Source organism: Ictidomys tridecemlineatus, chromosome 6 (assembly GCF_052094955.1).
Source record: "Ictidomys tridecemlineatus isolate mIctTri1 chromosome 6, mIctTri1.hap1, whole genome shotgun sequence".
NCBI classification, from domain to species: domain Eukaryota; kingdom Metazoa; phylum Chordata; class Mammalia; order Rodentia; family Sciuridae; genus Ictidomys; species Ictidomys tridecemlineatus.
The window spans coordinates 56,203,618-56,219,048 of NC_135482.1; the positions used below are offsets into that span (position 1 = coordinate 56,203,618).

The window sequence follows — 15,431 nt, forward strand, 5'->3', positions numbered from 1 at the left end:
TTAGTTTCTTTTATGTAGTGCTAGGAATTGAACCCAGTGCCTCACAGATAAACTAGGCAAGTGCTCTATCACTGAGCCACAACCCCAGTCCTTTAATAAATAATTTTTAGTTGCAGATGGACACGATATTTTTATTTACTTATTTTTATGTGGTGCTGAGGATCGAACCCAGAGCCTCACCAAGCGTTCTTCTACTGAGCTACAACCCCAGCCCATATTCTTTTTTTTTTTTTTAAGAGACAGAGAGAGAGAATTTTTTAATATATTTTTTTTTTTAGTTTTCGGCGGACACAACATCTTTGTTTGTATGTGGTGCTGAGGATCCAACCCAGGCTGCACACATGCCAGGTGAGCACGCTACCGCTTTAGCTGCATCCCCAGCCCATATTTTTTTTAATATTTTTTTTTAGCCATAGATGGATACAATATCTTCATTTATTTATTTTTATGTGGTGCTGAGGGTTGAACCCAGGGCCTCACGCATGCTAGGCAAGTGCTCTGCCACTGAGCTACAGCCCCAGTCCTCCCAAGCCCTTTCTTGTATTTTATTTAGAGACAGGTTCTTTTCTTTTCTTTCTTTCTTTCTTTCTTTTTTTTTACAGTAGCATGCATTTTGACATATAGTACACAAATGGAGCTCAACTTCTCATTCCTTTGTCTGCTCATGGTTCATAATCATTTCAGTAGTGTAATCATATATGTATATAGGGTAATAATGTAGAGACAGGTTGCTTAGGGCCTTGCTAAGTTGTTGAGGCTGGCTTTGAACTCATGATCCTCATGCCTCAGCCTTCCAAGCCACAGGTAAGCACAACCATGTCCTACTTGTCGTAGTCAGTTTTGAGTTCCAGCTTTGCCACATAAAATTCTATAACTGTTTTAGCAAATGATTTTCATTTCTTTATTTAAAAAAACTGTATTATGTGCCAGCCACATTTGTATGTCCTAATTATATGTAGTGAACAAAACAAAATCAAAAGCCCCTATCCTCTTTGGTGTGTATAATGGTTAGATAACTAACAAGATAAATTTGTAAAATAAAGCATTAAATCGTGACAAATGCTGAGGAGGAAAATAAGGGTAAGGAAGTGGGATAGAACTTATTTGGGTTTGTTTTGTTTTGTGACTGGGTCTTACTCTGTCGCCCACGCTAAGACTTGAACTCCTGGGCTCAAGCAATCTTGTCAGCCTCCTGAGTAGCTAATGGCATAGCTACAGGCATATGCCATTGCACCTGGCTATATATTTAGAGTTTTGTAACTCTAGTTATTATGACCAAAGAAGAGCTTGTTGAATGACATTGGAGTAAAGATCTGAAGGACTTGCATATGCAAGACATGATGTTATCTGGGTAAAGACCAATCAGGTAGAAAGAACAATAAAGGCAATCATCCTAAGGTGATTTTAGGATATAAGGGGAGCCAGTGTGAATGGAACTGCATAGGTAGGGAGAACAGTCTGAAGAGATGGGGTCAGAGAGCAAACTGTGGTCAGTGCATTTAAGGTCCTGTAGATTATTTTAAGAATTTCTGCTTTTGCTCTGAATGAAATGGTTAGCCTTTGGAGGATTTTGAATAAAAGTGTAAAATGATTAGGCACTGTTTTTAAACAGTCACTCTGAGGGGTGCTGTTTAGGAAAAAACACAGGGAAATGAAGGTTGCTTCCTAGCCACCATGAGGTAAACAGCTTTTCCTCTGCTAGACCCTTTCACAATGGTGTTCTGCCTCACATGGGCTGAGAGCAATGGAATCAGCCAGCCAGTCATGGACCAAAACTTCTAAAACTGAGCCCAAAATAAATTTTTCCTTCTCTAAATAGTTCTTTGTAGGTATTTTGGTCACAGCAATGAAAATAATGACTAGCACACCTTTCATGCACAAGGTCCTAATCCAACCTCAGCATCACCACCACCACCCCCCCCAAAAAAAGCCAAAGGATTTAAATAGACAGTTCTCCAAAGAAAATATATAAGTGACTGATAAGCACATGAAAAGATACTCATATCACCAATCATTAGGGAAATGCAGATCAAAACTATAATGATATCATCTCATACCCATAAGGATGGCTATTATTAAAAAATAGTGAGGATGTGGAGAAGCTGGAATCCTTGCACACTGTTGGCAAGTTCCTCAAAAAATTAAAAATAATTGCAACATGATCTAGAAATCTCACTTCTGGATATTTATCAAAAAAAACTGAGAATAGGGTATTGATGAGATTTTTTAAACCTGTGTTCATGGCAGCATTATTCACAATAGCTAAAATGTTAAAAGTAACCCATGTAACCAACATCAGATGAATGGAGAGCAAAGTGTGGTGTATATATGTATATATAGTAGAATCTATTTGACTTTAAAAGGAAGGAGTTCTTGCATACTACAACATGGATGAATTTCAAGGACATTATGTTAAGTGAAGCAAGCTGGTCACAAAAAGATAAATACTATGGTTCTTCTTTTATATGAGGCAAAGTGGTCAAAATCATAAAAGTAGATGGTGGTTGCCAGGGGCTGGGGAATGGAAAAATGAGGAGTTATTGTTTAATAAGTACAGTTTCAGTGTTAAAAGATGAAAAGATGATTGTACATTATGAATATATTTAATACTACTGAATTGTACACTTAAAAATGATTAAGATGAGAACTTTTATATGTATTTTACTGTAAGAAAAAATTTGAAAGCTGAGCATAGTGGCACATACCTGTAATCCCAGCAGTTTGGGAGGCTGAGGCAGGAGGATCACAAATTCAAGGCCAACCTCACTATTTGCAAAGCTCAAAGCAATTTAGTGAGACCCTGTCTCAAAAAACAAAAAGGGGTAGGAGTGTAGTTCAGCAGTAAAGCACCCCTGGATTGAATCACTGGTACATTGAAAAATTAAAAATAATTTGTGTGTGTGCTAGCGCACGCATGCTAGGGTTAGAAATCAGGGCCTTGTGCAGGCCAGGCAAGTGTTTTATCACTGAGCTACATCCCCAGCTCTTTAAAAACAATTACTTTTGCCTGAGCAACTAGTGAGACTGAGTCTCTAAAAAATAAAAAAGGGCTGTGAGTGTAGCTCAATGGTAAAGGGTCCTTGGGTTGAATCCCTGGTACCAAAAATGAAACAAATAAAAGGATACCAGTCAGATTTGATTAGGACTCAGGGATTGAATCAGGTGTGCTTTTCCACTGAGCTATGTCCTTAGTCCTTTTTATTTTGAGATAGGGTCTTACTACATTGCTGAGGGTGTTGCTATATCAGTTGTCAAGGCTGGCTTCAAATTTATAATCCTCCTCACTCGGTCTCCTGAGTTGCTGAGATTATAGGCATGTACCACCACACCAGGCACAACAGTTTTTTTTTTTGTTTGTTTTTTTTTAAAGAGAGAGTGAGAGAGACAGAGAATTTTAACATTTATTTATTTTTTCTTAGTTCTTGGTGGACACAACATCTTTGTTGGTATGTGGTGCTGAGGATCGAACCCGGGCCGCACGCACACCAGACGAGCGCGCTACCGCTTGAGCCACATCCCCAGCCCACAACAGTTCTTAAAGTACTAACATACTAAGAAAAGTGGGAAGTGAAGTCTAGGAAAGGGTATACTTGATAGATGCCATTCATTTTTTTTTCTTTCAGTCTTTTATAGTCTCATTCCCATTAATATTGGCAAAGGTCTCACCTATGCAGGGTAATATGGATTCAGTATTGGCTAGGAGAAGGCTATATATAAGACGCTAATTCTGAGTAAAAATGTTAACTCATAAGAGAAAAGCAATACCATTGAAAACAAGGGGAAAAAATCTCAATTCTCTTTCTCTGCCTTTTCACTGTAGATTATAATTAGGAGAAATTCACATTTACTGACCTATCTACTGTGTCTTAGGCACATAACACTTGTCTAATGTCATTTTACAAGGCCCCTATAAGATATGTATATCACACCTATCTTATGGATAAGGAACTAAGGCTCAGTTACATGATTAGTAAGTTTTGGAAAAGTAGTCACATGATCAAATTCATGTCAAACTATAAAGTTCATAATCTTATTCACTATAACATGTTAGCTGCCTCCTACACTGTGGAGGTGGGATGTCCTTTATTTTGATGAGTGCTGCCCCTAATTCACACTATAATAGTGTTCATCTTTTTCCTTACAGCTGAGGTATTTTTAGGTACAAAGGTGGTACCCTTATATTCTCCAAAAAATGGCAATTCTCCTTATTTTATATGTCCTCCCCAGTATATTTCAGCTTCAGGGTATATGTATAGGATTTCTTGCCTATAGAAAATGTTTATTTTTATTTTCATCATCATTATTACCTAGTGTGTGTATATATTTTGCTTACATGGGATACCAAGTAGGGAGAATACTGCTGTAATTAACAACAAAATACAAAAAATGTCATAAACAAGAGAGAAGTTTATTTTTCTCTTATATTCAAGAAATCTGGGGGTAATTAGACCACAGCTAGTCTACTCAGGGACCTAGGTATCTGTGTCTGTGGTTTTATATCCTGATATCCTGTATGACTGCCAGAGTGCCAGCCTTTACTTTAACAAGTTAACAGAAATTAGTGGGTTGTCCACTTGCTTGATTATTTGTGTTTACTAGATATGCCATAACAAAAGAACAGAGGCTGATTTATTTAAACAACAGAAATGTTTTATTATCTCACAGTTCCAGAGGTTAGAAATCCAAGACACCTTAGTATTGGCAGATTTGGTTTCTCCTGAGCTTTCTGTGATGTCCAGATGGCTACCTTCTCTCTATGTCCTCTTTTCTCTGCATGCCATGCCTCTGCTATCCCTCTGTGTATCTAAATTTCGTCTTAAAAAGCTGCCAGGTTGCCTCACACCTGTAATCCCATCTACTTGGGAGGCTGAGGCAGGAGGATCACCAGTTTGAGGCTCAGGCAATTTAGTGAGGCCATGTATCTAAAAAATAAAAAAGGGCTGGGAACGTAACTCAATAGTAGCAGGTCCCTGGATTGAATCCCTGATACCAAAACCAAACAAAAGGATACCAGTCAGATTTGATTAGGGTCCATCCTGCCAGCCACCTTTAACTCAATTGCATCAATAAAGGCCAAGTATAGTCACATTTTGAGGTACTAGAGGGTTAGGGCTTCAACACATGAATTTGGGGAGGGAGCACACATTTTAGTGCATAACACTACATCTGCTTGCATCTCATGGACTAGAACTTAGTACATTTTGGCTACCATAGTGGTTGGTATATATGTAACTTTTTCAGGAAGCCATTTTGCCTCAACAAAAATTGGATGATTGTCTTATGAAAGAGGTGATTAGATAATGGGGAATAAATATCAGTTTCTTCTTTGCAATAGAGGCTTAATGGCTAATAATTTTCAAAGATTTCTGATTCTTTCTTATAAAAATGGATTGTTACCTAATTTCTCTGGCCAGTCTCATATTTGATAAATGATTTTGAAGGATTCTTTTAATACTAAATTATTGCCTGAGGTGTCCTTCCCACCTAAAAGGTAGTGGTAGTAGCATTGATCTGAAGTCATCATGGGCAGAGCAGGATAGACTTAGCTGTGTGGCATTTAAGGTAGCAATAGAAGGCATCCTGAAAATGCCTTGAACAGAAGATAAATTGTGATTTTTTTTTCCTTTTTTTCTCAGATATCTCATATATTTGAGTTGAGCAGTTTTTTCAAAGGGATGGGAGAAAACAGTATGAACTTTCAAGGTCTTTTTCTTTCTATGATTCTGTGATATTGTCTGTACAATGGTATTGCTTTTGATAAAGCTAAAGAAAATGGAGATAGTAAAGGCAAAATTCCTCCAATACTCTTTTTGTTTGTTTGAAAGAGGAGTATATATGATTTTGTTGGTGAACATAAAATGGACATTTTGGGCCAAGAATATAGAAAAACTGACAAAATCTGTAACAAGATCCTGTTAACACTTTAGTGCATTGATCAAAGCACCTGCAGTTCTCATTGTAGGGTAAGTATTCCCATAATACATAACTCAGCAAAGAGAGGAGGGTATATCTCCAGAATGTTTTAATCTTGGGGTTTTTTTTTTTGTTGTTGTTGTTTTTTCCTACTTTGCCTAAGGAATTGCTCTGGACACCAGATAACTCCTTTGAGCTTTCTTTACCACTAGTGAAGCTTTTCTGCAATTATAGAACAGAATTGTTTTCATCCTTCCCTGTTGGGAAAATTGGCACAATTACTATTGTTGTTGTAGACATAGTAGTAGTGAAGGCTATTGACAGTTGACTTCTGCAGTCCTTAAAGACCTTGATGGTTGTCACATAACTATAGCTTTATGTTTCATAAGTTCTTTACATTCTTCCCCAAAATTCTGTTTTCTTTCTTAAGGGAGAAGCTGGGTGCAGTGAGTGGCACATTCCTGTAATCCCAGCAGCTTAGGAGACTGAGGCAGGAGTATTCTATGTTCAGAGTCAGCATGGGCCCTAAGCAACTTAGTGAGACCCTATCTCAAAATAAAAAATAAAAAAGGACCAGGGATGTGGCTCAGTAGTTATGTGTCCCTGGGTTCAATTGCTGGTGTCAAAAAAAAAAAAAAGAAGAAGGGACAGACTTATATCTCATTTATATCTCACTAGGTCCTTCCTTTCCATCCTTCCAAGTACTGTTAGATGTTTACCTCTTCCGGCTTGCAGTTATTATGCTCCTTTTTTTTTTTTTTGTCCTTTATTTTGACACTGTAGTGGGAAAAAAATAGAATTTTAAACCAGGAAGACCTGAATCTTGGCCCCTTAAACATATTATATGGTCTTACCCATAGTAATATGTAACTTAATATTTATTTGTAACAAATAAATATTGCTTAACTACACTTTTTTTTTTTTTTTTTTTGGTACAAGGGATTGAACTTAGGGGTACTTAACCACTGAGCTACATCCCCAGCCCTTTTTAAAATATTGTACTTAGAGACAGGGTCTTGCTAAGTACTTAGGGCCTTGCTAAATTGCTGAGGCTGACTTTAAACTTGTAATCCTCTTGCCTCCACCTCCCAAACTCCTGAGATTACAGGCATACACCAATGTGCCTGGCTTGTTAGATTTTTTTTTTTAATAAAATGGAGATAAAACTTTATACCTTGAGAAGATCAAGTAATTCCTTCTCTATAAATGAAAAAAATTCAAAGTTAAAAGGGGTGGAATCAGGTTGAAGGGAAAAATGGGAGAGTTTATAAACCTAATCTTTGAATCCCCAAATCTGGTCTTTATTTATAGTCTCAGAAAAAAGGCCTTAGATCTAGGTACCTTTCCCATGCCATACTCCATACCCTAGAACTCTCCTGAGTGGTCAGCCATCTTGGAACACCTACAACTTGGCTTTGAGATCAGAATAACAAATTGGTATCTTGCCTTTGCCCTTCTTCTGTTTATTTGGGAAAGTTATTTAATTCCTCTGAGCTTTGATTTCTTCAAATGAAAAATATCCTAATAAAGAGTTATTTTTTTAAAGTTATTTTAGCACCTTTTCCTTTTTTCCTAGCTCCAGTGTCAGAAAATATAAGAAAAGTCTTGTGATTCAATGAGCACCTAAACATTTTGGTTTGGTTGTTTATAATCTACCCTCTGCCTTTTTTGTTGTTGTTGTTGGTGGTGGTAGTGGGATTGGTATTGGTTCTGGAGATCAGACCCAGGACCTTGCTCTTGCTAGGCGAGCATTCTACCCTGACCTGTATCCTCAACCCCAGAATTTTGTTTTCATATATATATATATATATATATATATATATATATATATATATATATTTTAGAGAGAGAGAGAGGAGAGAGAGAGAGAGAATTTTTTTAATATTTGGTTTTTTTTTAGTTTTTGGCAGACACAACATCTTTGTTTGTATGTGGTGCTGAGGATTGAACCCGAGCCGCACGCATGCCAGGCAAGCGCTACCGCTTGAGCCTCATCCCCAGCCCCTTCATATACATTTTTTGAGACAGGGTTTCACTGTGTTCCCCAGGTTGACCTCAAACTTGTGATCCTCATTTCTCAGCCATAGCAGATAGCAGTATAGCAGTAGCTGGGATTATAGGTGTACAACAACATACCTGGCTTTTTTTTTTTTTTTTTTTTTGGTACCAGGGATTGAACCCAGGGGCACTTTAGCACTGAGCCACATCCCCAGCCTTTTTTATTTTGAGACAGGGTCTTACCAAGTTTCTTAGGGCCTTACTAAGTTGCCAAGGCTTTGAACTTCGGATCCTCCTGTCTCAAGCCTCCTGAGCCACTGGGATTATAGCTGGCTATCCATTTTAACTCTATGGATGTTTAGTCCCTGCTGCTTAATTCTCAGGAGTTTTTTTGTTTGTTTGTTTGTTTGTTTTTTTAGTGGAGTTAAATAACATAATAAAATGTATAGATCTTAAATCTTCAGTGAATGAGTCTTGACAGTTGTATTCTATATATCCATGAAATCACTGCCACAAATAAGAATATTTCCGTCACTCTTGACAGGTCCTTTTTTTTTTTTTTTTCTTTTCAAACCCTAAGCAACCACTTTCTGATTTCAGTCACTGTAGTTAGTTTTTCTTGTTCTTGAACTAATTGTATATGGGAGTGGGGCTACTTACTTTAATTTATCATAATAGTTTTGAGGTCTGTTCATGTTTTTGTGTGTATCAGTATACAAGTAGTTCATTCTTTTTTAAATTATTGAATAGTATTCCATTATATAAATATATCACAATTTTTTATCCATTCTTTTTGGCCCCTAAATTTTAAATAGTTTTTTAAAATGTGAGTATCAATTTGGAGTAATATTTTCTTGATATATGAATTAGTAAAGGACTAGAGAACTTTATAGGGAATTTGTCACAGGGTAAGTCAGAATTTTTAGTACCTACATATTGTCTTTTTGCTTACATTTCCTCTTCTTGGCCATAGATTAAAAGGGAGAAACATTCCTTCTCTAAGCATCCCCTATATAATGTATTCCTTTGGCCTGTTGCCTAGAAAGTTGTTTGTAGAGTTGATGGAAGGATATACAATATCACTGTGTCATGAAAGGTACTTACCTTGGCAGTCAGAAAAGTTATGGAGAATATGCAGTATTTTCCCTGAAAGAAATTGCTGAATCTTGGTTCCCAATCATCTTCCCCTGTATCATCCTATTACCTCACTCCCCGTGCTGGCCCCCCATATATAATAGTCCCCTGTGTGCTCCTTTGAGCTACTGAATGTCCTCAGGAGATATTCTGTCTTAGATATTGTGTTTTTGCCTGGATGCTGTGTACAGTGTACACAAATAGGTTGTAGGAAAGGGCTCATCTAAGGCCTTTTTGGGAGCGTACTGTCTTTGCTTTGTTCTAGGCAAAGTTAGACATAAAATAGTTTCTATCTACTTCTTTCTCACCAAAAACAAAACAACTTCCCAAGCCCTGAATTTCCTCTCTATACTAAATAAACCATCAAAAGTGGAAATTATTTCTCTTTTAACTTTCTGGCTTTGTTCTTGCTTTTTTTAAAAAAACATTTTTAAAAATTTATTTTTTAGAAGTAGTTAAACACAATACTTTTATTTATTTTTATGTGGTGCTTGAGGATCGAACCCAGGGCCTCACAATGCTAGACGAGCGCTCTACCGCTGAGCCGTAGCCCCAGCCCTGTTCTTGCTTTTTAAGGCTTTTTTAGTTAATAAATTGTCTTGTCCCTCAGCTGCAACTTTCACTTTTTTGGCCTAGAAAACATTTTTGTTTCTAGGAATGTTTACGCCTCAAGAACAAGGAAATTCTTCTGCATAGGATTGCAGGACTGGGACTCAGATTGGGACTGTTGCTCATTGGTAGAGAGTACTTGCCTTGTATGTGTACGATCCTGGGTTCAATTCCCAGCACCGTTAAAAGTGTGTGTGTGCGTGTGTGTGTGTGTGTGTGTGTGTGTGTGTGTGTGTATTAAATGTTATTTTTGAGAGCAAAAGAGAGCCTGAGTCTAGAAATAATGGTTTTATAGTTAGTGTATCTTTGAATACATCACAGCTTTGGAATAGTAGTATGGTTACCTGCTGTGTACGTTATGACAATTTCTTTTATCCTAGAGGCAAAATGGTGAAGAAACTTAAAATGATTTGAAGACCTGACTGACTTAAGTGGGGAATATTTAAAGAAAGAATAAGATAAGTTTGTCTTTTGTGAGAACTGACCTGGGGGCAATATTAAGCATGTTCTATAAAGCTGGCACAGAAAGCTAAACTGGGGCCAGTGGGAACAAATAATATGGAGATGAATTTTTGCCTTTTTACAGAGTATTCCTAAAAGGAATTATTGGTTTCTGGAGGTGAAGACTCCATTTACTGGAGGTATACAAACAGGTCCAAGACAACCATTTTTCAGAGTTAGTAATGATTCAAGAACCTAGTTATCAAAGACTGTGGCTGAGGAATGCTGGAGTTAAATGAGAAAACTTCTAAATATCTTTCTAATTATGAGATCCCATGGTTCCTTTTGTATCTTCAGTGGACTTTTCATCTTCCTCTCTGGTCTTTGACCATCTAGTCCATTAGTGAGAGAAAGCAAATACCAAAGCAAGTCATATTTCCTGGGTTTGAGTTCTGTCTCTGGGATATACCAGTTGTATGACCTTAAGCAAATTATTTACCTTCTGTGCCTTGGTTTATTTATAAAATTGTGATGCTGATAATAATGAGATGCTTAAAGTAGTTTAGGATAGTGGTTGGTACAATGTGAGCAATCAAGTTTTAGCTGATGATGATGATGATGATGATGATGATGATTAATATTCTCTCTCCCAGTCAGATACTTCTATTTATAAAACTATTCTTCCCTGTCTTTTCAGATAGTCCACTCTGTTAATACATCTTTTGTGACTATCACTCAGGATGCTGAGATAATAAACTCAGCTTTAAAAAAAAATAGCTTAAATGATAAGATTTATCACCTCATATATCAAGAGGTCCAGAGATAGGAAGGATCTAGGTCGACTAATTTAGTGTCTGCATCATAGAATTAAGAATGTAGGCTTGGGGCTGGAGCTGGAGCTCAGTGGCAGAGTGCTTGCCTAGCACATTTGAGGCACTGGGTTCAATCCTTGATACCACGTAAAAATAAATAAAATATAGGCATGCTCCATCTACCAAAACAAAACAAAAATATGTAGGCTTATTTCTTCTGCTTTCTCATCCCCCATTTGTTGGCAGCTGTCATAGTCCTAGCATCATTTGCACCCAAGATCACCATCAGCAGAGGATGCCTTTTTTTTTTTTAAGGTTTTTTTAAAAAAACTTTAAATATAGTGGGAAGCCTTTCTAGGAAGCTTTTCCTTGAAGCCGCCCACCCAGCAAAGTCCCCTCATGTCTCGCTAGTGATGATTGAGTCACTTGTTCCTTCTAAAACTAGCCACAAAAAAGAAACAGAATTATCATAATTGGTTCATATAATTTAGCTTTGTCCCCCAAGGCTCTAGGGTAAGGTCACCTTCCCTGATCATGTGTCCACAGAAGAAGGCAAACACCAAAAGAAATATGGAGCTAGGTTGGGTGCAGTGGTACACACTTGTAATCCCAGAAACTTGGGAGGCTGAGAAAGGAGGATTATAAATTCAAGGCCAGGGGCTGGCACTATAGCTCAGTGACAGAGTGCTTGCCTAGCATGTGTGAGGCTCCGGGTTCGATCCTCAGCACCACATAAAAATAAATAAAATAAAGATCCATCAACAACTTAAAATTTGTTTTAAATAAATAAATAAAGGTTTCAGTCCATCTATAAATACCCCAAAAAAATTAAATAAATAAATAAATTCAAGTGCAGCCTCAGCAACATAGTGAGAACTTGTCTCAGTAAAAAATAAAAAAGGATGAGGATGTAGCTATGTAGGCAGGTGTGGTGATACACAACTGTAATCTTAACAACTTGCTAGGCTGAGGCAAGAGGATCACAAGTTCCAGGCCAGCCTCAGCAATTTAGACCTATCACAAAGTAAAATAAAATGGGCTGGGAATAGAGCTCAGGGGTAGAGGGCCTTTGGGTTCAATCCTCAGTACAAAAAAAAAAAAAAAAAAGAAAGAAAAAAGAATCTAAAACTCAAATTTTCCTATATCTTCGACGAATGAAGGAAACTATATGGATCCTTAAAGCTTGAGTTTGAATATGTAACCATATTCCACAGGCGGCTGTTGTGAAAGATCATTTATCATTTATCTATTTGCTTTCCTAGTTTTTTTGGCCAAGAAACAGTGCTTGGACACCAAAATTATTTCTGGTGTTCATGTAATGAACGTTTCCTGGCCAACAGGTAAAGAAGAGCTACAAAGTTGTTATTCTGATTTTGTATTTAGTTCCATCCTAGAAAAAGAAGTAGTCAGCTGCTTTACGTTTTTTCATATCACCTTCTTTTTCTGACAGATAAATTTGTTTGAGGCTAATTTAAACCTGGAAAGGAAAAATGTTGAGGGTCTATCATGTGGTATTAAAAAAGTAAACTTAATTTGTGAGATTTAAAAAAACTGATTTAGGATCAAGATTGAAGCAGCTGATAACTTACTGAAGGAAGCAACTATATAACAGATGGGACTATTTCAGAAATAGGAACATGATTCTGACCCAAGAGTTTTCTAGGAGAGGTTATTAGGCCTCTCAGGAAGTTGCAGAAAAGAGCTCTTCTTTGTAGAATAGGAGGAGATTGCATAAGGTCATATCTAAGAGTTCTTCTAATTGTTATCTTTACCAATGTTTCCTAGCTCTAGAGATGGCAAGGCGTATGCTGAGTTTTACTAGTATTCCAAACTAAAGAGAATTGAGGCATGATTTATCTTTTAGGATAGGAGGATGGTAGTAAATAAACCCATTCATCATCCATACTTATTGGTTGTCCACTGTTCAACCAATAATCAAAAAAAGCTGTAGGTTATAACTTTTTAGATGCCTATAGCTGTTGAATTAATTAATATTGACCTCTTTCTCTCTTTTCTTGCTTTTTTTTTTTTTTTTTTTTTTTGAGACAGGCTCTTGCTATGTTGTATGTTGCCTAGACTAGTCTTAAACTCCTAGGCTCAGGTGATTCTCCCCCTCAGCCTCTTAGTGCTGGGACTATAAGAGCATACTCTTCTACGAAACGTTTTCTTTTTCTTTTCTTTTTTCATTTTGGTACTGGGGATTGAATCCAGAGGTGTTCTACCACTAAGCTATATTCCAGCTCTTTTTAAATTTTGAGATAGGGTCTTGCTAAGCTGCCTAGGTTGGCCTTGAACTTTTCAATCTCCTGCCTCCTTCTCCCAAGTTGCTGCAATTACAGGTGTGCACCACTGTACCTGGCATGAGCCATTTTTTTTAATCAGTTTCTTCCAATATTTCTTATCTTTAAATTCAGCTTTATTACTTTATGTTGCATGAATGACTCTCTGCTCCATTTAAAGAGAAGTTTTCTAAACCTATACAAACTTAAGACTCCAAATAGCTTCTCAGGAGCTACCACAAGGTGGACAAAATAGTAATCTTGCAGACTGTCTTACTTGTGTTGGATGAGGCTATCTGTACTTCTTAAGGGAAGTCTTAACCTTTAAACTTATTTGAAGGTCAGAAATATGTCTGACAATTTTTTTGAAGTATTGCTAACTGTTTCTAGAACCATACTAGGAATATATATGACATCTCGGAGGGTTTACAGTTTTATCTTAAAGGAGGGAAAGAACTATTTAAGATTAAAGTATAGTCAGTAACCTATGTAAGGAGAAACTTCTACCAAACCTCTTGTTGTAACTAAGCATATTTGATTTTACCAGTTGAAGACGTGAATCTATGAAAGCATGTATAGAACATCAACTTCTGTTTCTTAATGTATGTTTAGAGAACCACTGGCTTCTTTACAGCATTTCCCAAGTAGTGAAAATGATAAAGAGTGGCTACTCCTGCACGGTAGATACAGGAGTATCTGTAATATTGGGAGATGGTAGAGTGACTGAACCCAAATAACAGATAGAAATGAAGATACTTCTCTCCTTCAGGAAGAGACCCAATCTTTCTGAAGGACAAATAGCTACAAAGTTCTCTTCTTTGCTTTTTTAGCTTGCTTAAGATAAAGAATTTAAGATCTTGTAACCATTGTCTGTTTTTGTTGCTTTTTTTTAATGGGGAGTAGCTTGAAGTTGGTGACAATGTTGTGGTTTATGGTAGCTATGAAAGATCTCCCTTGGGAAAGTGTTTCTCTCTAGTGGTGAATGGAGCTTTATGATATATTTTTATTCTTTCTGGAGAATCTAGTGACTTCAGTGATTGAGCTGAAAATGTAAGCAAACTTCTATAGGGAACAAGGGAGGACAAATGAAATGCTAAGAGGATTTCTACTAATTTGCTTTTGAACTTAATGCTGGTAAACTTCAAAATAATTATACTGAGTCAAAAAGTTTAGACTTTGTATGATTCCATTTATATAAAATTCTAGAAAATGCATGGGGCTGGACTGTTCATCAGTGATAAGAGAGTGTGGCGAGACCCTATGTTCAAGTTCTCTCCCTGCCTTCTCCCCCCAAAAAATCTTGAAAATTCAGATTAGTCTATAGTGACAGAAAACAGATCAGTGGTTCGCCAGAGGTGGTGAGAAGAAGGGAGAGAATTTATGAATGAGCATGAGGAAAGTTGGCTGTGATGGATATACTATTTCAAATATAGCGGTAGTTTCACAGGTGTTTATATATAACTCATCAAATTGTACATTTTAAATCATTTTAAGTCAATCAGCTTATTATTAAGTCAGTTTTACCTTAATAAATTTAGAAAAAAAATTAATCCAGAGCAGCATTTATCAAAGGACTCCTTTCTGGGTTATAGGGAGACTACTGGGGGGATATGTGTGTGTGTGTGTGTGTGTGTGTGTTATATATACGTATGTATATATATATGTGTATATGTATGTATTAATAATATATTCTAATTATAAATATGTATATATTTATAAAAATATATATGTGTATACACACATAAGAAATACAAGTCTTAGGTGTATGTTAAATATAGAGACACACCTCCTGTTTAATACCTTTGATGTTTCTTTAGGAGTCCATAGAGGCTACTGTGTTCTGTTGAAGAACATGTCTGACAGTAACACTAGTCAAGAGACCCTGGAAATAATGAAAGAATCAGAAAAAAAACTGGTGGAGGAATCTGTAAGCAAAAACAAGTTTATATCTAAGACTCCAAGTAAGGAAGAAGTTGAGAAAGAAGGTGAAGATACCAGTTTTCGACAGGAGACACAGGTAAGGATTAGAAGCATTGTATACACTCTTTTTAATATTTGAATAGAAGTGAGAATCTGTAAGAATCTAGCCACCAATATCAACACTTGATGCTTCTTAAGAATCCCAACCTGAAGCCAGGCACAGTGGTATATGCCAGTAATTTCAGCTACTGGGGAGGCCAAGGCAGGAAAATCTCAAAATTGAGGCTAACGTCAGCAATTTATCAAGACTCTGCTGTCTCAGAAA

General features: G+C 36.8%; 1 protein-coding gene across 21 annotated transcripts in view; it reads left to right on the forward strand.

Annotated features, from left to right (window-relative positions):
• Nucleotides 1–15,431, forward strand: part of R3hdm2 (R3H domain containing 2) — a 123,978-nt gene that overhangs the window by 61,724 nt on the left and 46,823 nt on the right. For 17 of the 21 annotated variants that reach the window (XM_013363060.4, XM_078053278.1, XM_013363059.4 and 14 more), the window contains one exon: nucleotides 15,004–15,203. In XM_013363060.4, the coding sequence (XP_013218514.2) occupies nucleotides 15,039–15,203 (165 nt within the window). In that variant the 5' untranslated portion in view covers nucleotides 15,004–15,038. Of the gene's footprint in view, nucleotides 1–278; nucleotides 349–15,003; nucleotides 15,204–15,431 lie in introns of those variants that run through there. The other 4 variants (XM_078053275.1, XM_078053274.1, XM_078053276.1 and 1 more) reach the window with 2 other exon arrangements.